This window comes from Artibeus jamaicensis, unplaced genomic scaffold (assembly GCF_021234435.1).
Source record: "Artibeus jamaicensis isolate MK-2021 breed Jamaican fruit bat unplaced genomic scaffold, CSHL_Jam_final contig_923, whole genome shotgun sequence".
Classification (NCBI taxonomy): domain Eukaryota; kingdom Metazoa; phylum Chordata; class Mammalia; order Chiroptera; family Phyllostomidae; genus Artibeus; species Artibeus jamaicensis.
Window position 1 is genome coordinate 9,878,252 of NW_026522014.1, and position 23,352 is coordinate 9,901,603.

Sequence of the window (23,352 nt, forward strand, 5' to 3'; positions counted from 1 at the left end):
TAATCTCCTCCGTTTGCTGCCAGGGAAAACGTCCTAACTTGGAGGAGGCATTTCCAAGAGTTTCTATAAATTTCCTCCGGATCTCAAGACTTTAAGATTCCGATTTCCTCCTACACTGGAGAAGGGCGTAGGAGTTAGGTAGTAGGCGCTGCGCCGGAGGGAATCCGCTCGGTGCCTGCAACTCCTGCCTCGGCACTTAGCCACTCCCTTTTCGGGGCCCCGCCCTCCCGCCGGCGAACCCTATAAAATTGTGGCGAAGAGGGTCCCTCTGGCAGCTCTCGGTTCAGTCCGACGCCAAGGTCAACGGGGTCCTGTGCCTCCTCTCCGGAGCATTGTGCGCCCGAGTCATGGCCCAGGAGCTGTACCACAGGGAGTTCGCCCGGGCGGGCAAGAAGGCGGGACTGCAGGTTTGGAGGATCGAGAAGATGGAGCTGGTGCCGGTGCCCCAGAGCGCCTACGGCGACTTCTACGTCGGGGATGCCTACCTGGTGCTGCACACCACCAAGGCCTGTCGGGGCTTCACCTACCGTCTGCACTTCTGGCTAGGTAAGGGCTGCGAACACCGGACCTGGACGCGCCCAGGTTCGGGAGGGGCGAGTCCACAGGGAGCTGAGATTTCCCAGGGCCGGGGAAAGAGGGCGCAAACGCGGCTGTCCCGGAGACCTCGCGCCAGTTGCGCCCCACGGGGCCGCGCCTTTGGGGCTGGCCACTTTCTCCCCGCCTGACGCCAGGCGCTGCGAAGTTGGAAGCAGTTTTATTCCACTGGCTTTGAACTTTGCCGTGTTCCTCTCCTGGGTTCTGGGACTGGTTCCTCTAGCCGGTTCCTCCCTCTTTCGCCTTCCAGGTCCAAACCTCATTCCCTGCCAGGGCCGCTGTTCGGCGCACAGAGGCGCTGGCCAAGTCCCGCTCACCTGCGGACAAGTTCAGTCCTGGCTTCCCTGTCAGGGAGGAGATGAAGTCAAGTTTGTGGGCATCTGCTGCAGCTGGCGAGAAGTTTTGTTGTTTGTTAACTAATCTTTTTTTTTCCCCCTGTTGCGTACCAGCTTGCATTTCTCTACTAATTGCGTCAATTAATGTTTGGCTACTTTAAGGCAGGATCCCACCTGCACCACGTGGCTCGCAGGTGTGGCTAACATTCCTGTTTATTAAGATGCTGGCCACCTTGCATACAAGCAGGAGACAAATAATACAGATATTGTCAATATAAATAAATAGCTTTATATGGCCTACTTATGTATATAAATGAGCTGCTTTTATAATCATTTTTAAACCTAGTGTTTATCTGTTTGAACAAGGACACTCTGGAACAAAACTGCCCCTTCAGCTGTAATTATTTTGGGCTGCACTCTTGCCAGACTCTCAGGACACTGGGCCTTGTGTGTTCTACTTTTTCCACCTTCTACTTTTACTCGTAAACATCCTGAATGTCCAGCTTCTCCCTGTGAGATCCTGGGCCCGTGGGCCCACCCCACGGAACAACGTGCTGATTATCTGAGCTTCGCTGACTTTTAAAATTAGCCTGCCTGCCTTGGCCTTGTGTTTTTTATTTTTCATTTTATTCCTGAGTTTATGGGGAAACCACACAAAACCACACATACACATACATTTTGAAGAGCCTTTGAAAGCCATTACAAGCCATTACTTTTACTTACTAACACTTGAAGATTTTAAGGAAAAAAAAAGTAGAAAACATTAAGAAGCTATGTTCTCAGTGTTAGTCAGCACTTGGAGCAGATACCCAAATGACAAAGACATAGAGGGAGAAAGGACTGCTTTCATTACAGCATATGACATTAAAGTTTTGTGCTTGTTTGAAGATGCTGAGGCTCCTTTTGGTTTTCCATTATAATCTCACTACTGTATACCAATACCCCTCAAACACTGAAACCCTAATACATAACCATGTTCATGACTGAGTGATGTCAAATAGAATAATAATGTCCTCACCTTGATCTTCCTATCTAGAACTTGCATTTGGAATGAATACAAGTGTCTGAAATGCTGCATTTGCCCTTTTGGTGAATTGAAAAGTGAAAGAACATATTTTGCTGTGGGCAACAGTTGAGTTTGACTTTGTCAGAAGATTGCGAGAGAGCTTTGAATACGCTTTTAATTCTATAGGTTCTTTCTTACCCAAATAAGGTCTTTGAGCACCAAGTTTTCTAAGGCTTACACAGGATCATTATTAATTATTGACTCTTAATTACTCATTTAGCGCTTATTAAGTTCAAAAATATAATAGAAAATGCTTTGGGCAGAAACATCTTATGTTCTTTAAGATCTGGTAAAACTGAAATTAATAGTGTGTTAATAAGTTAATTTCTTCAGTAATTATTCAGTGTGCCCAGCATTGTATAAAGCATTTTTGCACAGGAATTATTTATGAAACTTCCCTGAAAATTTATAATCACAGAGGTACAAGAAATCAAAACGTGATATAAGACAGGTTAAATGTGATAGGCACCGTGAAAGAGACACTCTGGGTCTGTGGATGGGGGAAGCAGAGAAGCCTTGAGAAGGAGGAAAATGAGGGTAATTGGGAGGGATCTTGTGTCAAGAGAAGATCATGGGGAACATGGAAAAGTTTAGAGTAAAATAGCCAACAGGCCTTTAAATAAAATCGTTCAGCAGCTCCTCCTACTTCTGTACCCTGAAGCAAGCAGAATTTTATCCAGAATATTTTACTCTAAGATCTAAATTTGGATGAATTCATGAGGAGTAATAAGACAGATTGAGTGGAAGTTCCAAAAGGAAGAGGTGAAAGTTTAGGGAAAAAGAAAGTTTGACATAGGAAATCAGCTGGGAGGAACATGGAAGAGAGTGAAGTTAAAGTCAGACCGAGATGAAAAGTGACACAGGGTAGAAACAAAGATCAGGCCAAGGAGAGGGAAGAGGGGAAAAAGGAAGAAGTGGGACATGAAATAGGCGAACATCTTTCGTGGTATTTCCATCAGTGTCTTTCTAGAATACCCTTGCATATCTCAGATTATTTCATTTTATTGTTTTTATTTACAAAGTAAGAGTTTGTTGCATGGGACTGAGAGCGTTGTACTGGTGGTCCTTCGTAAAGATGCCAGCTTTGTACCTGGTGGTTTAAAGGCACCCACCTTCTGCTTCTGGTTACGTAGGACACCATTATGTGTATGAGCAGGGATAGATGATAAAGCTACTGTCTGTCACATCCCGGATTTACGGGACACACTCCCACCCTCAGCATTTCTCCTTGCCAGTTTTAAACTTTATATAAATATATTTGAGAGCAACAGACATTTATGGTACAACCAGCCTGTGCTCTACTCTATGCAAGGCATTGGGAATCCAAGAATTGGATTACACTATACAACATACAATACAAAGAACTTATACAAGGGCTGGCGAGGATGCTGAGAAACTGGATTTTTCTCTATTTTTTGGAGGAAGGATATAAAATGAGGGGTATGAGTATTATGGAAGAGAATTTGGAGGTTTCTTGCACAACTAAACATACAATTACCATCTGATCCAGCAATTCCATTTGTGGACATTTATTTCAAAGAAATGAAAATTTATATTCATTTATAAACCTATACGAGTATCTATAGCAGCTTTATTTGAATAGATCAAAACTTGAATCAACTCCAAGATCCTTCAACAGGTGACTGGTTAGACAAATTATGGTACATCGACAACAAGGAATACTACTCAGCCATAAAAAGGAACAAACTTTTTATTCAGCAACTCAGATAAATGCTTGGGCAATTATGCTGAGTAAGAAAAAAAGCCTAATGCAAAAATGTTCCATATTGTATGATTTTCTTTGTGTACCATTTTTAAAATGACAAAATTTTTGATTTGTTGTTACCAGAGGGTAGGGATGGGCTGGGGCCAGGGTAATGCAGGACGGAGGTCGGTGCAGTATAAAAGGGCAATCTAAGATATTTTTTGGTGATAGAATTATACAGTATTTTGAGCGTGATGGTGGGTATACACATATGATAAAATTATATACAGTAAAATTAAATGTACAAACACACAGATGAGTACAGGTAAAACTGGAGAAATATCAAAAGGATAAGTGCCTTGTATCACCGTCAAATCCTGACTGGTGTTCGGTGCTGTACTATACTTGTATACTTACACATTAATACAATGTGATATCCTAACCTATACTATAGCCTTTTTTTCTGACTACTTGTCATTTATTTTGCATTTTGTGCAAGATACATGGTTATGGGAGGTCAGAAAGGTTTGCATATGTTTTGGGTAGTAAAAAGCGGGGTTTTTCCAACTTCCTTTTCTGTGTTTTGCTGTTTTGATGTAAAAGAATCCAATTGCTTCTGCTTGCTGCAGCTTGCCTAGTCTATGGGGTGGGCAAGGATGAGGGGAGGGGCTCAAAAGAGCCTAGCGCCTCTGGAAGGTGGGTGGCTGGTGGTGGTCACTCAGGATGGGGGAGGAGTATTGGCTTCGCTGGGCCTGCTGCCAGCCTTCTTCTTCCAGGCCGTCCAAGCCAGGTCACAGGTGACCGTGCTGCCGGAGGCCTGGGGAGATTCCCAACACTCTGGGACTCCAACGCTGGGGTCTTGAACGGGAGAATGGAATTCCTGAAAAAAAAGCTCATCCACCAGGGACCAGGAACGGCCTTGGGGGCAGTGGGGTGGTGGAGGATGGCTCCTTTCTGGTACTCCACACTTCTGCTGGAGCTGTCACTGGAAGTGGAATCCAGGCGACGCAGGTGGTCGTCTGGTTGTCGGGGTGGCACAAGCCAGCCACAGGAGAAATGGCTACCATGGTCTTGCTTGTGGGCTGCTGAAAACCATAGTTTCACAACGTGTTACCACTTAGGGAAACGCAATCTACTGATTTGTGTGCCTATCTTTCCACCAATACTACACTGTCTTAATTACTGTAGCTGTGTAGTGGACATTAATATCAGATAGAGTTATTTTTCCTAGCTTAGTTTTCTTTGTCAAAATTGTTTTAGCTATTCCAGGGCCTATGACTTTTTGTATAAGTTTTATAATAAACTCATATGATCTATAATAAGCCTTGCTGTGATTTTGCCAGGAATAGCATTATGCCTACAGATCAGTTTGGGGAAAACTGACATCTTTATTATATTGAGTCGTACGGTCCATGACACTATATCTTTTTATTTATTATGGTCCTTGATTCTTCTTATTGCCATTTTGTAATTTTTAGCACATACATCATGTACCAGCTTTGTTAAATATATACTTGGGTTTTGGGAGTGATTGGTGCGGTGCTTTTCAGTTCGATTTTTCCATGTCTGTTGTTTCTATACAAAGAGACTGGCTTTTGTTATCAATTACTTTTTATGTTGCCATCTTGCTGAATGCACTTATTGAGTAGGTTTTTTTAAAATTTATTTATTTTGTAGATTTCTTCAAATTTTCTATGTAGGTTATCCTCTCATTTGTAAATAGAAACATTTATTTCTTTTTTCCAGTCTGTATGCTTTTTTCTTTCTACCTTATTGCAGTGGGTAGAACTTCCTGTATAATGATTGTCAGATTAATGAGAGGAGGCAAACTTGCCTTTCCCAGCCTTAGGGGAAAGCGTTTAGTCTTTCAGTGTCAAGAATTGTTAGCTTAAAAAAAAAGAGAGAATTTATCAAGTTGAGAATGTTCCCTTATATTCCTAATTTGGCAAGAGTTTTGTTGTTTTATGCATGAACAATAATATAATATAAAATAACACAAAACAACATAACATTGCCAGAATTAGTATAGGGAAAATAAATGAAGTGAAGTTCATAAGTTACTATTTGCTAGGATTTCATCATGATACAGTTGAATCTGATTTTGGTTTTCACATTCAAAGGCTGCTGTTAGTTTCATTAGTAACTTTCAACCTCTTTAGAGCAAGGTCTCTGGCTTATTCATACTGATATTTTGTGGCCTAGGACAGTACATAAATATCAACAAATGATAATATAATTTAATTAACTTACTTCCAGTCTATTCATTAATTTACACCTTCCTAAAGAGACTCAGGGTTCAACTTGTGCTCAAGTAAGAATGCTTATGCCAAACACATCATCCTTAATGGTTGATATTAATGTTTAAGTTTTCTTTTTAAAGCATCACTGTACAAATCCACATCTGTGCCTTTATCAGTATTCTCATTTATGGATGGAAAAGCAGGCTTAAGAATGACACTGAAGTCCTTTTGGACCACAAAATTGCATGTGCGTTTTTTGAAGTGTGTTACACAATTTCCTTTGACCATGACAAGTTCACAAAAGTATATCACATCAAAAATATATCACATCAAATGTTCTTCTAGCTAGTAAATTTTTTACTAAGAAGTTATTTGCTATACAGATCCCCTTTGAGAGTAATAAGAATTGTAAAGAAATCAAAATCTTTCTTCAATCTGGCTGACCGATTTCCTTTCTTTAGCTTTCATGAATATTCTCAGCCTGGGTTTCAGGTGACCGATGCGGCCTGTCCAGAAAGTATCCAGCCACACACTAGGAAAAACGGAGGCGTTTATTTTATAAGGAGAAGAAAATGCAAAATACAAGAAGCATTGTACCCAGGACAATCATGCCTCAGTCTCCTTCAAAGTAGATACTTTGGGACATCACCCAGTTCTCCATTGCCATCAGCCCCATTGCATTTTCCCAGGGCTGACGGCAATCTCATTGGGGGTCTAAAATCTGTTCCTTTTAAAGGTGATTTTAGTTTTGGAAAAAGCCATAAGTTGCCAGGTGCCAAATCCGGGCTGTACGGGGGCTGAATCACCTAGGTGATTTGATGTTTTGCCAAAAAGTTCTGCATAAGACATGATGCATGAATGGGCATGTTGTAGTGATAACGTTGCCAGTCACCACTTGCCCATAGCTGTGGCCTTCTGAATCATCCGAATAGTTTTTTTGGAGGAATGTTCAAGCTTAACGCAAAATTGGATGTAGATTCATTGATCTACTCAGTCATTTTGAATGTGATGGTCACGCAGTACATGCGCTCACTCAACTGTGTCTACCTCCCTGACTAGTGCAGTGAAGTCGTCATTGGTCACGCATGCACATTCCAATCCACTCTCCTTGACAGTCAGGTTACATCCATGTCATGTGAATCATTCTAATTGTGTTAACAATGGCTTTTTCTGGACAGATCTCATATAGTGTTGTTACAGCTTCTAACTTTTATGCATCAATTATTCATGAACAAAAATAGCATACTCCTGTTACCACAAAATTTTACTGCTAATAAGAATCTGAGGATACATAAAAATAATCTAGTATCGTAATTTCTAAGAGCCTGTGCCTCAGAATCACAGACAACTAGTTCTGGGTGGAGTTCTACCACAGGTCAACTGTATGGTCTCAGGAAAGGCACTTGGCAGCTGTATGCCTCCAATTCCACCATTGTAATGTGGTAGAATCTAGTTTCTGCTTCAAGATTAAGTGAGATCATCCATGCAAAATAGTAGCACAATGCCTGGCCCATAGCCAAGACATTATAAATGTATAAATGTTAGCTGTTACTATTTTTACAGTCATTTATGACTCTCACACAGCTCCGATGTAGTAAGGGTTTTGAACTGTTTTTTATAAAATCTGAGTTCTCTTCAGGACTATCCTGGCTCTGATTTTCTTGTATACTGAAGATGCTTGTTCTTAAGAATTGGGGTTTATACCTCAGTGAGGTTGCCGGCATGAGATCTGTATTATAATTTTTAAAATTAAATGTGTCGTGCATTACATTCCTGAGATAGTAATATATGCATTAACATCCAGTAAGTGTGAGCATGCTAGTTCCTTTCCTCTCCCTTCTCCTTCAGAGAATATTACACCATTAAGATAGTGAAGTTGGGACAATGGGACTCAATAAGGGTGAGGTCGAGTTATGTTCTTTGCCCATTCTAACAATCACTTTCTTAAAATGTTTAGCTATAGCCATATCATATATTACAAATACTAATATATTGACATTGGATGCCTAAAGAAAAATGCATGCCAATGAAGGCTAAAAAAGTTTTATTGTCCTAAGTGAAATAAGTCAAGTGAGGAAAGACAAATACCATATCATCTCACTTATAACTGGAATAAGAGGAACAAAGTAAACTAATGAGAAAAATAGAGGCACAGTAACAAGGAACAGACTGACAGCTGTAAGAAGGGAGTGGGGAGGTTGGGACTGGTTGAAAGACGGTGACGGGACTAGACAAAGAGCATATGCATTTATGCATCACCCATGGACATGAACAAGGGTGTGGGGATTGACTGTGAGAAGGGGGATGCTGGAAGGAGGGGGGCAAAGGGAAAAATTGGGAGAACCTTAATAGCATAAAAATGAGAAAAACAATTAAAGGTGAAAACAATTGCAAAATGTTTTTGTAGCTTGATGTTATTGACTGAGTGAATCTGAATCCTACTAGAATGTATTGTGATATCTACCCGAGCGTATTCAGACAGTGGTGTTTTGTTTTTTAATTTTAAAAAGAATTGGAAAGCAGGAATGCAACAATTATTTCAGTTGTTAGCAACATAATTTATATGACACCATTTCTACTCAGAGCTTGTTCTGTTGAAGACGATTTGTTTGATGGCTATGTAATTCAAAGAACGTTTCTGAGTGTGTTTGGTGTCGGAATTCCTGCCATAATCCTTTTCCTTGCTTGACGAGTGAGGCGCTTTCCCTTGCTGTTTCAGGAAGGGAGTGTTCTCAGGATGAGAGCACTGCAGCTGCCATCTTTACAGTGCAGATGGATGACTACTTGGGTGGCAAACCAGTGCAGAACAGAGAACTTCAGGGCTACGAGTCTACGGATTTTGTTGGCTATTTCAAAGGAGGTTTGAAATACAAGGTAAGCAGCTCTCTGGAACAGCTTCTGTGATGACACCCTTTCTCTTTCTGTCCATCCACACCTCATGTCTTCATCACAGTAAAAGTACATGTTTTTTTAAACAATTTTATTATTTTTTATTTTTTTATCCTCACCTGAGGATGTGCTTATTGATTTATTTATGTATCTATTTTAGAGGAGAAGGAAGGCAGAGAGATAGGGAGAGAAACATCATTGTGAGAGAGAAATATAGATCACTTGCCTCTTATACAGAAGAGGAAGGGAACTGAACCCAAAACATAGGCATGCGCACTGACAGGGAATTGAACCTGTCACCTTTTGGTTTGCAGGATGACACCCATCCAACTGAGCCCCACTGGCCAAGGCAAGGGCAGAGTTTTCTGTTTTGTTCACTGGTATGTGGCTAGTACCTGCTGGACACATAGTAAATGCTCAGTAAATGTTTGTGGAATGTATAGGGCAACATGGGAACTATTCTGATTTGATTACGTTTAATGAGTTGACTTCTAATAAAGTTAAGAGCTTTCAGTTATATTGTCACAAGGAATTATTGAAGTAAAGTTACTTCAATAATTAAATATTGGTAAACTGGGTATTAGCAGTTTTTTGTTTTTTATATTCTGAAGAATCTCTGGGTTTGCTGCAAATAACCCATTAAGTGAGAATCTCAATTGTTCTAGAATATCTTAATATAGTATTTATAACACTTATAACTTCTGCTAATACAGAGAACTATGCATACCTTTCCCATACAGTGTGGTTTGATCTCGGAAGTGATACAAATGGAACCATGGAGTTGAACACGTGTGGTTCGGCCTCATAAATTCAAATGCACATACACTGGCATGTGCCCACAGTTGATGTCTATCGGCTTTATTTTTGAAAATTAAAGAAAAACACAAAGTGTTAAGGAATTCTGTCCTTGTAAGGCAATTTTCAGTGGAAGATAGCTTTTGTGGGAGAATCTCCCAGTGACCTTTGCCGATGGCCGTCCTTCACCACCCCCCTGCCCCTGGAGTGTTCAGATGAAGTCTGAGGAATACCCTCCCCAAACTAACATTTTAGAAGCAATCCTTTTCAAACTCAAACATGCTCCAGTAGGTATTCTGCAGAGCCTGCTACTCCCCTCCAGCACATCAGCCTAATGAAGACGCAAGACCTCAGAGCTAACCTAGAATTCTGAATAGATACTAAATCCACCCACGACAGTGCCAGGGTTTATTTCTCCTCTCACCTGATTAAAGACTTAGCTGAATATTTGGTGATGCCATTGAGGTGCAGACAAAACACAAGTTCTTCTATCTCTTGGACTCATTTTTCCACTCCAGGATATCAACCAACCTAAATATGAAACTATTACCTCTCCTTTTATGTAATCTACATGCATTCCTACAGTTTATGGCACATGATCCTGAACCCTCCTGTATGTCAGTGAACCCAATATTTTAAAAAGCTGGGTCTTAGAGTTACTAGAAGCATGTGCTGTGTCATCAGCATGGTTACGAACCCCTTCCTTCCATGTATTACTGGTTGCCTCAGGGCAAGCTTGTAAACTTTCTGTGCTCAGTTTTCTCCAATGTGCAATGGGTATAACAACAGCTTCCTCATATAAGTGTTGCAAGGGTTAAGGATGAATTAAATAATAAAAATACCTATATAGTACATACACAATCGATAGGAAATTATGTTACTAGTAATCCTTCTGGCTATTTGCCAGACATGATAAAAGTAATTTTATACTTATTGGATAATTATTTTCTAATATCGGCATTAAAGCCATTAAAAATCAGCCTTTTTTAGAAAGAGGATATTTGCAAATGGAGGTCAAATTTATCAGCAGAAAAAAAATTAGTTCGCTGTCCATCAATTGCGACATGAGCAGAGATGTTGAAGTTGCCACAAACTTGATAGGAAATGTAAAAGCAAAGAGTTTACCACCCAGAATAGCAAAGATTATTATGTTACACCTAATTCCACGCTTATAGGAATGTGCTAAGCACTTCATGAACATTTTCTCATTTAAACAACAGCCATGTGGTTCAGTTTCTGTCATTATCACCTTATTAAAGTAAGTAAAGGGAAGCTTAGGGAGACTGTGTAACTTTGCCAAGGCTTAAGAGGGTGACTGCCTGACTCCAGTACCTGAGCTGGGAATCAGTATATACTGGGATGCTCTCAACATAAATCAATGCTTAAAATATCAGGGCCTTTTAAAAATATTTATTTATTTATTTATTTATTTATTTATTTATTTATTTATTTATTTATCTTTAGAGGGGAAGGAGAGAGGGAGAGAAACATCAATGTATGGTTGCCTCTAGTGTGCCCCCTGCTGGGAACTGGCCTGCAGGGAACTAGCTTGCAACCCAGGCATGTGCCCTGACTGGGAATTGAACTGTGATCCTCTGGTTCCCAGACCTTCACTTAATCCACTGAGCTACACCAGCCAGGCTAGGGCATAGAGAGAAACTTGGCAAAGCCTACAGTTACCCCGTCAACCCAGCAACAACCACATGTAGTTGTTACACGCAGTGCAGAGATACAGGTGGGAAACATGAAGACCATCTTCTATCCTTTCAGTGACTTGAGGTTTGTCCTTTGTGAGGCATTTTGGGGGTTGAGAGGGGTACAGCAGACTATAACTTAGAGGTAATAGTAGAAAGAGGCAGGGAGTTTCTAGGGTCAATTCAAACAACATCCACAGAACTACTTACTGTCTGATACAGACATGTATACAACGGTTTTTCTTTTGTGCATTTTTGGCATCAATATTAGAGACAAAGTTAGTTTTTAAGATACTGTTAAATGTTCTGATGATTTACCATATGAAATTAGCCTAAATATAGTATATGCATACTCAGTCTGGTCTAGAGTTTGTAACTTTTTTTAGATCACAGTGTTCTTACACTGTTTTCATTAGATCACAGTGTACTTACTGGAAAAAAAATGAAAATGACTAAGAACAGTATATATGTGATAACAACTTATATGTATTTTTATTATATAACAGTTTATTCAGTCAAAAATATGGCAATCTTTGTAAAATTATAAACCAAGAAATTATTATATATTTCTTAAATTTTTTATTATAGTTTCCCTAAAGTTATTTTTAGCCCATTGCTAACAAAATCCTTCTGTTCATGAGGGCCTTTTCCTGGAGAATGGGGAAAATTTAGTTAGTGGAAACATGAATAAAGTGTTAAAGATCACATATGCAGCTAAACCTCTGTTTTTGGATTCACTGTATATGTTTATATAATAAATTTAAAGTTAGCTTATTTTATAGGTTTCTTATACTGCTAATTTTTGTACCATATGATAATAGAAGACCTTTGATCGATGAATGGCAGATATTAGTTTATACTGAATCTTTATTATGTACATTACCTCATAATTAATTAGGAAAATAAAGTTTACTGTTTCTAACAGGGAAAGTGAAAAGATGAAAGCTGACTTTGAATAAAATAATACAAGATGTACTTGATGCAGTTAATATTTTTTCAGCATTTCTTAATTCACTGTGGTTATGTTTTGTTTTGTTTTGGGTTGTGGATGTGCAACCATGATTCTTCATCTCTTCTCATGCAGATTATAAATACCTTGCATCTGGCATATTTAGTAAACTCTTTTTACCAAAAAATAGATGAATAAGAGAGGTGATTATTTAAAATGTAAAAACAAGGACCATAAATATGAGTAGCCCATACCTGGCCAGCACTTAACTCCCCTTCTCTGCCCTAACGCTGTGACAGTGGACACTCGGGGTGCCTCCTTCTCTGGGTGCTCCTCATCTGTACCTGGTACCTCTGGCTCTCCTCCGACCTCCTGTTGCCTTTGTTTTTGAAATCCTCATCTACTTCTCACTCCACGACTTGAGAATAATTAGTTCCAAAAGGGCAAGAGCTACAGCTTTTTGTTTATATAGCAGGTTTTAGTCACTGAAAGTCCTCAGTATATATTTGCAATTATTAAATTGAATGTTGGAATAGGAAGGAAAAACAGCCTACATCTTTTTTGAAAAAAACCTATTGATTTGCCAAGGAATTCTTTTCTTCCTATTTAATTTTTCCTGTACACTGAGGTGGCTATTGTTTCTTGGCTTGACAGACCATTTGGGTAAAAACACCTGTGGTTTTATGCCTGGCTGTTTCTGGTTAGAAGCCTCATCGGTTTGGTTCTGTTTTCTGTCCCCTGCCATGACTAGGCTGGAGGGGTGGCATCTGGACTCAATCACGTTATCACCAACGACCTGACCGCCCGGAGGCTGCTGCACGTGAAGGGTCGGAGAGTGGTCAGGGCCACGGAAGTTCCTCTGAGCTGGCACAGTTTCAACAAGGGGGACTGCTTCATCATTGACCTTGGCACGGTAAGTTTTATATGCCCGTGTAGACATCAAAAGAAAAGCAATTTGTCTTCAGATCAAATTCGAAGTTCGTGTCAAGGCAGATAATCACTTTTTCTGCACACTGAGAAGAGGTCATGTTTACCAGAGATGCAATCATATCATGTGAGTAATTGGCTAGTATTTAAATGACATGAAGTGGAACTTCAAAGTTTTTATTTTCTTTGATGGGTTGAGAATGGTGTAGTGATTTAGTTCTTCCTACCATGGAACAGAAATTGAATAATTTTTCATGTATTTCCCCTTCTCTTTGAACAGAGCTTCCTCTAATTATTTTTGTTTCTAACTGCGTGTGGAAAAACATTGCTTGAAGGGAAAATTGATTCCCCCAGAGAGCAAAGGTTCTAGAATTTTAAATGGACACAATATGATCCTAAGCAGTCTGCCTGAAGAATTTCAGGCAATTTCCCTTACAGACTCACACACGTGCACCATACTACTTAACACCTTTTAATTTGGGTTAAACATTAGTTATCATCCGAGTGGGATAGGCAGGGGTGTACCTTCTTTCAAGAAAAGAGGTGTACTTATAAGTTATTATTATTTTGACCAACAAGTATTTTTCTGAGGTCTTGTGCTAGACTCTGATAGGTAGAATATAAGCTGTGTCTTTATATGTTTGTCAGGTTTTAAAAGTAGAAAGAAAGGACATTTCTTATCACTGAAAACACACGTGCAAAGGCAGAGAAGGCAGGAAAGCACAGAGCGGGCTTATAATGGCCTTCCCCTTTTCCTCATGATTGTCATTCTCATCACACCTCATACTCTGCATTCACATCATCATCCCTAACATTTCTGGACTGAGCATCATGCGGAGACTTCATCTGCCTGTATTGTGCAGTTGGCAGGAGGCTTGGACTGGCAGTGGAATTTGCTCAAGGCCGTGCTGTCAGTAAATGGTGAAGCCAGGATTAGACCCTAGGTCTGATGTGTTGATTCCCATCAGAACATTTTGTCTTATTGCATCTTCTTGGGCAGTATTTTGGGAGAAAGCATCAGACACAGGTGAAAAGAGTTTATTCCACATGCATAGAGAAGGGACACTAAGGATTTTGAAAATGAAGCTCTACAAAATTCCATTTAAGCTTTATTAATTTGGCAACAGCACAGAGATTAAATGTGCTTAGGTTATAAATGGTTTGGAAAATGACCCCAAAGAAGAAGCTATACACTTCTGCATTCTCTAAATTAGAGTACACCTATTCTTTTATTACCACTAATCTATAATTCAGCTGCCTTAGATCACACCAGCTTGTGTGTATAGCTGAGATCATAATATACTCAAAGTGTAGGTCTCAGTGTCACACTGAGACATACCCAAGATGGCAGTACTCTTGCCCTACATCTCAAGTTCATGAAAATGTGAAAATGTCCTTTTCCACTTTAAATGCTAACCCATTCCCTTAACCAGGTTAACTACCGACCCCTCAGATCAAGGCAGAAAACAAATACTGTTTCATGCCTCCAGTCCCCTGCAACCAAAACCCCAATTTAAACAGCTAGGTGACCACATGTGTCATCAGGCCACACAGTTCCCAAAACAGTGACACACTGTCTCTCAAAGCCTGTGCACAATTGTTCATTGTCTGTCTTAACTTGCATCTCAGCCACTTGTATTTTAGAGTCTTGTATCCCATTTTTAAAGTACTTATAAGATGGTATTTTTCATAGGAGAAGGGGACCTCATTTTTCTTTCAACTTGACTAGTTTCAAGTTCTCACCTATAAAATTTGTGTATTTGATTAAATGATTTCTAGGGCCCTTGAATGAGAGACACTTCCCACTGACAATTTATTGATCACTGCCACCACTTAAACATATGATTTCTTTTCTAAAAATCCCTCACATATTGTAGGTAATGTACTTGCTCTATAAATGCAACAATCCCTTTATCATGAATAGTGTTGAATTCAGCTCTTCAGCTGTCTACTCTTTGATCTTGATCAAGGCTTTAACGTCTTTAAGCTTTAACTTCCTTATTTTTTTCCATCTTGACTCTGGTTTCTAATGGCATGTTAAACCTTAGCTGGCTATGATTCAGTTTCTTCTAACACACAGTCACCTGTGGAAATGGCCGTTATCATCCCAGTTTCACAAGAGGGACAGATCCTTAGAATGCGTGAGCAAGTCCCTTGCATCGAAACAGGTTGAGTGGTGACCTGGAATAGGACCTGGGTTTTTCTGCTTCTAGTTCACATCCTTTTTACTACACTAAGTGAACTTGGTAGTGTGTCAGATGGTATGGCTCTCTAACATATCTTGTAACAGCCCTGGCTGGTGTAGCTCAGTGGATTGAGCACGGGCCTGCAAACCAGAGGATCGCAGTTTGATTCCCAGTCAGGGCACGTGCTTGGGTTGCAGGCCAGTTCCCAGCAGGGGACACACGAGAGGCAACCATACATTGATGTTTCTCTCCCTCTCTCCTCCTTTTCCCCTCTAAACATAAATAAATAAAATCTAAAAACATAAAATATCTTGTAACAGTTTCAGAATCTGCTGAATTAGAATTGCATATGTCTAATCTGGCTTAGAATTCACTGCAAGTAGTACTATTAATGAAATCATTAATGTTTGTTCAACATTAATAGAGTTTCCACAGTGGGCTTATGTTTGGGTGGGGTGGTAGGTTGTCCTTCTAGTAACGTATGTTTTCTTCCCATAGGTAAGGCTGGCCAATGGGTGTATGACCCACAAATCCAAGCTCATATAAAAGGGACAAAGCCTCTTATAAAGTTCAAGGGCCTTCATCTGTTTAATAGTAAATTATCCTAGTGGACACAACTGTACTTGAACAGCAATTAAAATAATTAAAAAAGTAAATTATCCTTATTTTATATAGTTAATTATACTTAATAACTTTCAAGTTGTCACCTGTTCTCATGCCTGGCGAGGGACATTTGGAATGATTTTGTGGCAGAGAAACCAGAGTTTGATAAACTCTTCTGTCATGAAAGTTCCTACACCCCATAGGGGTACCCCAGTAGGAATCAAGCACTGGATTACTAAGTACACTGAAACAAATACCACATGATCTGTCTGTATGTTAACTAATCTTTAACCAGTTGGTATATTGCCAAAAGTTACTAGTTCATGATAAGATCTTGGCATTACCTTAGTGACTTGAGTTTTCAGGTGTGTCAGAGTGAGCAAAGAAGATATGGGACCAACATTTTCTCTAACACAGTATTTTAATCTGAGTTAATTATTTTATGACCACTCTCTGCATTAGGCAGCACAAAAGGAAATCAGTGCACTTTTCTTCATGTTTGTTTGATTGCCCAGGTGTGGAAAAGGCAGGTTGGGCATCTAAAGCTGTCTCCCAACTAAAGCCAACTGGCCAACACTAAGGTTACTGATTTAATATAAATCCTGTATCATCATTGTATTTGAGAGAAGTTAGCTTTTTTGATAATCACTATTATTAATTTGACATGCAATATATCTTAAAAACATTTACTATGAGAGGATTTGAGACTACAGTAAACACCCTCAGTACATGGCAATATAACCTCCTCAACCTAAAGCATGAGGTTATAAAATTATCTGTTTAATCACTTTGAAAATTGTCAACATTTTACAGGATAATTTGGATGAATTATCTTATATTTAGTATGTTTTCAGAAAATAATATGAAACATGGTTAGATGTCAGCAATTTGGAATTTACTAAACCTTTGCAAAATGCTTTTGAACCATAAGCTTGAGGGTATTGGTGGATTTATACATCATTATTTTCCCACTATTTTTAAATTATAGGGGGTATTTGTAGACACTAATAAAATCACATGTAAATATGTTGCAACAAAACATCTGTAACTACAGAATGTAACTGAAAGATAATGAAAAAAGGCCCATATTCTGAAAGTTTGGCATCTGGAGTTAGCTCCTTTGGAAGTCGATGCCCGAGTCAGCCACTAGTGGAGAATTAGATTTCACAGAGTGACGGGTTCTGTTTCCTTGTCAACTTGTTTGGTCAGTTATGTGGCTTTGCCCCACCCCACTTGCTATTTATAATCTGTCAGCCCCTCTCTCACTGTTCAGTCCTGCTGCTTTGGGAGAGCAGTCTGCACTTCCTCATTCCCCTGTGAGTCTTCTGACTTTCACTCCCACTATTTCTTTGAAACGGTTCTTCCTGCAGGCCTATCACCTTCTGATAAATCCAGTAGACATTTTGATCATTATCCACTTGTCCCCTATGCTGCCACGGACACATTTGATTACTCCCTTCTCCATCAGCCTCACTCCTTCCTTAGCTCCCGGGCTCCCCTCCCTTTCAAGCCACTCTTTCATTCTTCTGAACATAGTCTGCCCACCCAAGTTTTTTGTCTGTTTATGGTTTTTTTTTTCAGGATTCCATTTTGATCATTGTCTGTTATTTACACATTCTTCCTGAGCAAACTCATCTTCCCCCAAAGTTGCAACTACTCACCCACTGGTGAATCTCATTGTAGAGTCTGGCGAGGACCTCTCTCCTAAGCTCTGTGCCAGTATTTCTGACTGCCTCCCAGATACTGTAGCTTGTGTGCCTCATAGGAACCTCAAACATGACAAATCTAAAAGTGGAACTCATCAACTTCACTCTCTCATTCCCCAAAATGACTTCTCCTTATTGTCTCTGTCTTGAGCCTAGTGCCACTGCTCATTCAGGCTTTCAAACTGCTAATCCAGGAGTCATCCTGACAACTTCTCCCAAATGCTGCACGTGCAGTCACTATGCCCAGCTTATTCTATTTCCTAAGTGTCCCTTGTGTCTGTCCTGTCCTTTTCGCTACCGTGATACCCTGTGCATGGCATTTCCCCTCAAGTTGTCATGCTTCTGCTTTTGTGCACATTGCTGCTTTGCCTAGAATACTCTCCCCGTCTGCATCTCCTTTCTCCAGCAAGCATCCTATATCAACTCAGCCTTAAATTTGCAACTCAGACATTGCCTTCTTTACAGTGTGTACCCTGGCCTCCTCCTCTCCTTCCTCCTCTGTCCCATGTCACACTCTTTAGAATTAGGCACACTGCATCTTAACTTTCCTGTCACTGTGCAGAGACATGCCTCTAGCACTGTTCATATCACCTGTCCATTCACTTACCTCACTTACTCACTTCGTTCCTAGTATATATGGCCCAGAACTTAATGTCACTCAACAAATGTTTCAACAGATGCTTAGCTGTCCAACATAAAGCATAGTCTCATGCAGTCCTGGGCATAAAGGTGTAGGGGTTTTTTTTCATCTATAACTCAACCTGACTTTATTGTCAAGCTTCTAATTCCACAGAAAGGCATATAATAAAATAATCTTGCCTCATCAAGGTGAAGTTTGTTTACCATTAAAGCAACTCAGACTTACCCCAACCATTACCTTTTTGCTCCCTCGGTTGGAGTACATGCGTCATATTATGACCTGGGCATGGGGGTCAGTTGAGAACAGAAGTGTGAGTCTGGTTTGCAGTCTCCAGTCCTCATTCCTCTCTAACTTTTATTGAGGCATAGCCATGGTATTATTTCCGAGCTTTGGGCTTTGGCCTCTCTCCCAAAGTATTTGTTGGGAAGTATCCATACCCTTACTTTGGTCTTCTGATCTGCCTACATAGCCACTGCAAGACCCTTTCTGGTTCTTTCAGCTGTCCTCCTTCCCCTCCAGCTCAGGAACTCTCATTTTCCTGTGCCACACTGAAGTCGTAGGGACGCTGTAGCCACATTGCTTTGACTGCCTAGACACTGCTCACAGTAATTTCTGCCCTATGCTCAGGATCATAAACGAATGTATGACAAATATGTTGAAGGGAGAGTGTACTGAGCTCTTTTCAAAGAGCCATTGCACCTGATCAAGTTTCCTGGTTCTCCTATAATCTCTTGCCATTCTTTTCTTGGACCTGACAAACTAGTCTTACACCATATCACACTGTCACTTACTCCACGGTTCCTGTAACACACTCTGGCCCCCAAGGCCAAGATTGGTTCTTGATATGCAACACCAGCTTTCTAGACTGAATTCTTTCTCTGCGCCTCAAAATTTTAACAAAATAAAGATTTTTTGTAAATTAAAACAATATTAGATTTCAGACTTTTATCTCTGTTATGACTTAAAAATACTTACTTTAAAACTAAAAACTGAGGAAAGTCTTTGTTTCTAGCTAAATCTGTCCTTACCCCAGAGTAGTTAGTACATTCCACTAGATTTATGAGGGACAGCCATGAGGTAACAAGGAAAGATAATGGGGAAGATAAACCTAATCTTAAATCTCTAAAAATTTACCTTCAGTGAAAGTAGGAATGAATGGCATTTATTGTGTGCTTAGTATGTGTTGGGTGCATGGAGTCTAAGGGTGAAAACCAGACAGCCTTTGAGCTCTGGGTGCTGTCAATGGTGAGAGCCACAGTCACCTTCGAAAGTCAGTATTTCACATCAGAATCATTTGGAAGTTTTTAAAATACTGATGCTTGTGATTTGATCTTTAGGATTCTGATTTTAAAACTCTGGGATATGGGACTTTGGTGTAAGTACTTTTAAAGCCCCACCCCAGGTTTTTATGATGTACAGCAAATGTGAGAATTGCTTCAATGTGGGAGTGTCCAAAGGTCCTGGGACCTTCAGGGATTATATGCTTGGAGAACCACTGAGTCCATTAGAAATAGTTATTTCAACAACTTATGTGGCTGGCAGAATTGGTTTCTGATAAACTGTGATGATGACACTCATTGGGTGTGCCAAAAACCCTTTGACTTGTAGAGAGAGAGAACATCATTTTATCTACTCTCACTGTCAGTACAAGAAGCCTCCAATGTTGTCTCCTGGACCCAGTCAGTGGCATGACTCCCCGCAGCTAAATGGAAATCATCCAAGTCATTCCACCTTTTCTGTCCTCCAGTACACGTCCAAAGGGCCTTGCTGGTCAGTCCTGTAGGCTTTAGCCTGTGAAATATCCCTCGATTCTTCCTCGCCATCACCACTGCTCTGCCCTAGTTCACATGCAACTGCTTCCTTTCTGGTCACCAAGCTGGCAGTGGCCCTGAATACTCACTCCATTCATCTTCCATCCTTTAGTCAGAGATATTTAAACAACAACAACAGATACATGCCATTGGGGAGTATTGAGTTGGCTTGGCTTTGAACAGTAGAATAGAATACAAATTACTGTTTGTTTATACAAAACCCCCCAAATTATGTTTTATAGTTTTGAAATTAAAAAATGTAATTAGTAAATATATTACATAGGTCATTATTATTTTTAAGTTATGTTTAGAAAACACCCAGCCTAGAGGGATATCTGAATGAATGTCCATAGTTGGTTAACCAGGTCTAAAGGAAAAGTGGACATGGCAAAAAGTAGTCAGTAGAAGCAAGGAAGGGGACAAGGTATGGTTCCCCCTTTTCCTTTTATAAAATTTTAGATGTATTTGGGATAAGTAACTTAGAAAGGACAGAAGGGTGGCTGGTCTATGGTGAATTCTTTGCACATGTTATGAGTCAACATCACGTTGGCCGTTTCTTTAAACTCAGCTTCTGAAATCTCACTTCCCTTCAAGAGCATCACTTGACCATTGTTTTATTTCTGCTCTTATTTCCTGGCCCCAAATGAGGTTTGGCTGCACTTTGATGTTTTACTAGTTAACCCTGACGACAGAGTTTACAGGAAATTTGAGAAAACTCTAGTTTGCCCCCAGTGTGGTTGCTCTATAAATATTACTCACTTGCTTCTATGTCTTGTTCTAGTGGACCAAATTAATTGCCAGCAACAGATTTTCCTTACTCTCTATTTCTTCCTTTTCTGATTTTCCAGGGCATTTTCTTTTTCTTTAAGAGGTTGTGTATCATGAATTCACTACAGTTCAACCAGCTTCTACTAGACAGTGTTCATGGGGCTTATGTACATCATCAAGTATCTGCCAGAATTTAAGTGGACTTCACTCTGAGCTGAATGGATGCTTCCATACTTACAGGGAGTTTTATGGCCCTTCTCCAAAGAAGAATAACATGTAGTGTTGAGTTGTTGAAATCTTCAGGATCATTGAGGGTAAATAGTTGCCTCTGATGCCTTGTTTGCATTATAGTTTTCCATGTCCAGTACTCTTACATCAGTTTTATGAAAGGTATTTCTTCTAAGCCCCCATAAAGTATTAGAAATAAAACAATTTAAATTACAATTAAAACTTAAATTTTGTAATAATACAGCTCCACGTATCATCAATTCAGATATGTCTTAGCTCCGTGAAGAATATCTTTTTTTGCAACCCATTTTCTCTACAAAACAGATTAAGTTGAATTTTAGCAGAGAATTTTTCAAGCATAGTGCCAGCTGAGTACAAAGTCTCCTTGTGCACAGAGTGGTGAAGTAGCCTTAACCACCTCCTGCTAAACAGAGTAAGAACTGAGCAGTACGCTCTATTAATAGTGCTACACACATGTATTTCAGCACAGCAGAGCTCTGTTAGAATGAAATGCCCGACACATTATCCACACATGGTGGAATATAAATTGCTCAAATTTAATGAGTTGCTAAAATTCTGTTTAAGATTTTGAGGCACACTTAAAGGTGCTGCTGCCATAATTGAATGAACTATATCTGCATAAAAATTAACACTGAATGAAAAGGTGTTTTAATTAAAGTGACTTTAAACAGTTCTGACTTTTAGCAGTTTGTAATTAGAATCCATATTTTATTGAATTTACTGTCTGAATTAACCATTGAAAATTAAGTCCAGTAAATAAGATGTCACTTTTATAGAAATGGTAGCACAGAATTAGGTTAAAATAATAAGAGTAAGCATAACACAAAGCATTCATTTTTGTGCTCAGGAAATTTTTCATAACACTTTCTTCAATGATTTGGTCATCTTTGAGTTAAAGGGAAAACTTCACTCTGAAAAGTTTTATTATTTATTAGATATGTTTTTTCTATTTTAAAGGTAAGAACTATGGTCTCTAAGCAATGGCGAGGAATAGTCACTATGATTAAATTAACCAGTGAATTAATATTGTACATAATAATTCCCATCCCAAAGAAATATTGTAGAAACTATTTTGGGATTCATACCCTATTATAAACTCTACAGTAAATAATAATTATGTTTGTAAAATTATCATTATCTACAATTCACTTTTAAACACATTTATCAAGTTTCCATAATGCTTTACAGATGCTAATAAAATTTTGTAAAATTTTCTATAATCTCTTTGAAGTAGATGAGAGGTCATTATACAACTAAGATTGAAAGAACAAACACCTGTTAGATGATTGTATAAATACAGAGCAAGTCAGTAATAAAAGTTGCTGACAAGTCTGAGCCATCTAGAGACCTAACTTCTGATCTACCTACTAAATTTCACTATAATATAAATTTTGGAAGTTTGTTTCCTCAGGACAGCTGAGAAAAGAATCATTTGCAAAATCATGTGGAATGAGCTAGGAAAGGAATCGGAGCTAAGAGCCTAGATGTACCCAGGAGAGTAGCTTGCTCAGCTGCATTAGGTAATTATATGTTACAGGTGCCCTGTAATTTGTTCCAGGTGCAGGGTGCTCAGTACTATCAGCAGCAGATCTCAGCCCTGGGAGAATGCTAGAACCACCTGAGGATCCTTCAAGAAACATACCTGAGATCACCTAAGGGTAGGGCTCAGGTGTCTGGATTTTCGAAAATCACCTTCCTTCCTAGTCAAAGCAATCATACAAAAAGAAAGAAGTAAAACTGCCATTATTTGTAGATAACATGATGCTATATAGAGAAAATCCTAAAGATTCCACCAAAATACTATTAGAACTGATAAATGAATTCAGTAAAATAGCAAGATACAAAATATTCAGAAATTGGCTCCATTTTTATACAACAATAATACATTAACAGAAAGAGAAATTAAGAAAACAATTTCCATTTACAATTGCTTTAAAAATACCTACAAATAAATTTAACCAAGAAGTTAAAAGACCTGTACAAATAAATGAAACCATATACCATACTCATGAATAGGAAGAATTAACATTGTTAAAATGACAATACTACCTAAAGCAATCTGTACAGATTCAATGCAATTCCTATCAGAATACCAATGGCATTTTTCATAGAAGTAGAACAAATAATTTAAAAATAAACATGGAGCCATTAAGACCTTGAATAGGCACAGCAATCTTGACAAGGAAGAACAAAGT

The 23,352-nt window shown here is 39.3% G+C and overlaps 1 protein-coding gene across 1 annotated transcript in view; it reads left to right on the forward strand.

Annotated features, from left to right (window-relative positions):
• The first annotated feature begins 224 nt into the window (after nucleotides 1-224).
• Nucleotides 225-23,352, forward strand: part of SCIN (scinderin) — a 74,356-nt gene continuing 51,228 nt past the window's right edge. Inside the window, exons 1-3 of the mRNA XM_037167360.2 lie at nucleotides 225-546; nucleotides 8,660-8,814; nucleotides 13,019-13,180. Coding sequence (XP_037023255.2) covers nucleotides 348-546; nucleotides 8,660-8,814; nucleotides 13,019-13,180 — 516 coding nt within the window. The 5' untranslated portion in view covers nucleotides 225-347. The remainder of the gene's footprint in view (nucleotides 547-8,659; nucleotides 8,815-13,018; nucleotides 13,181-23,352) is intronic.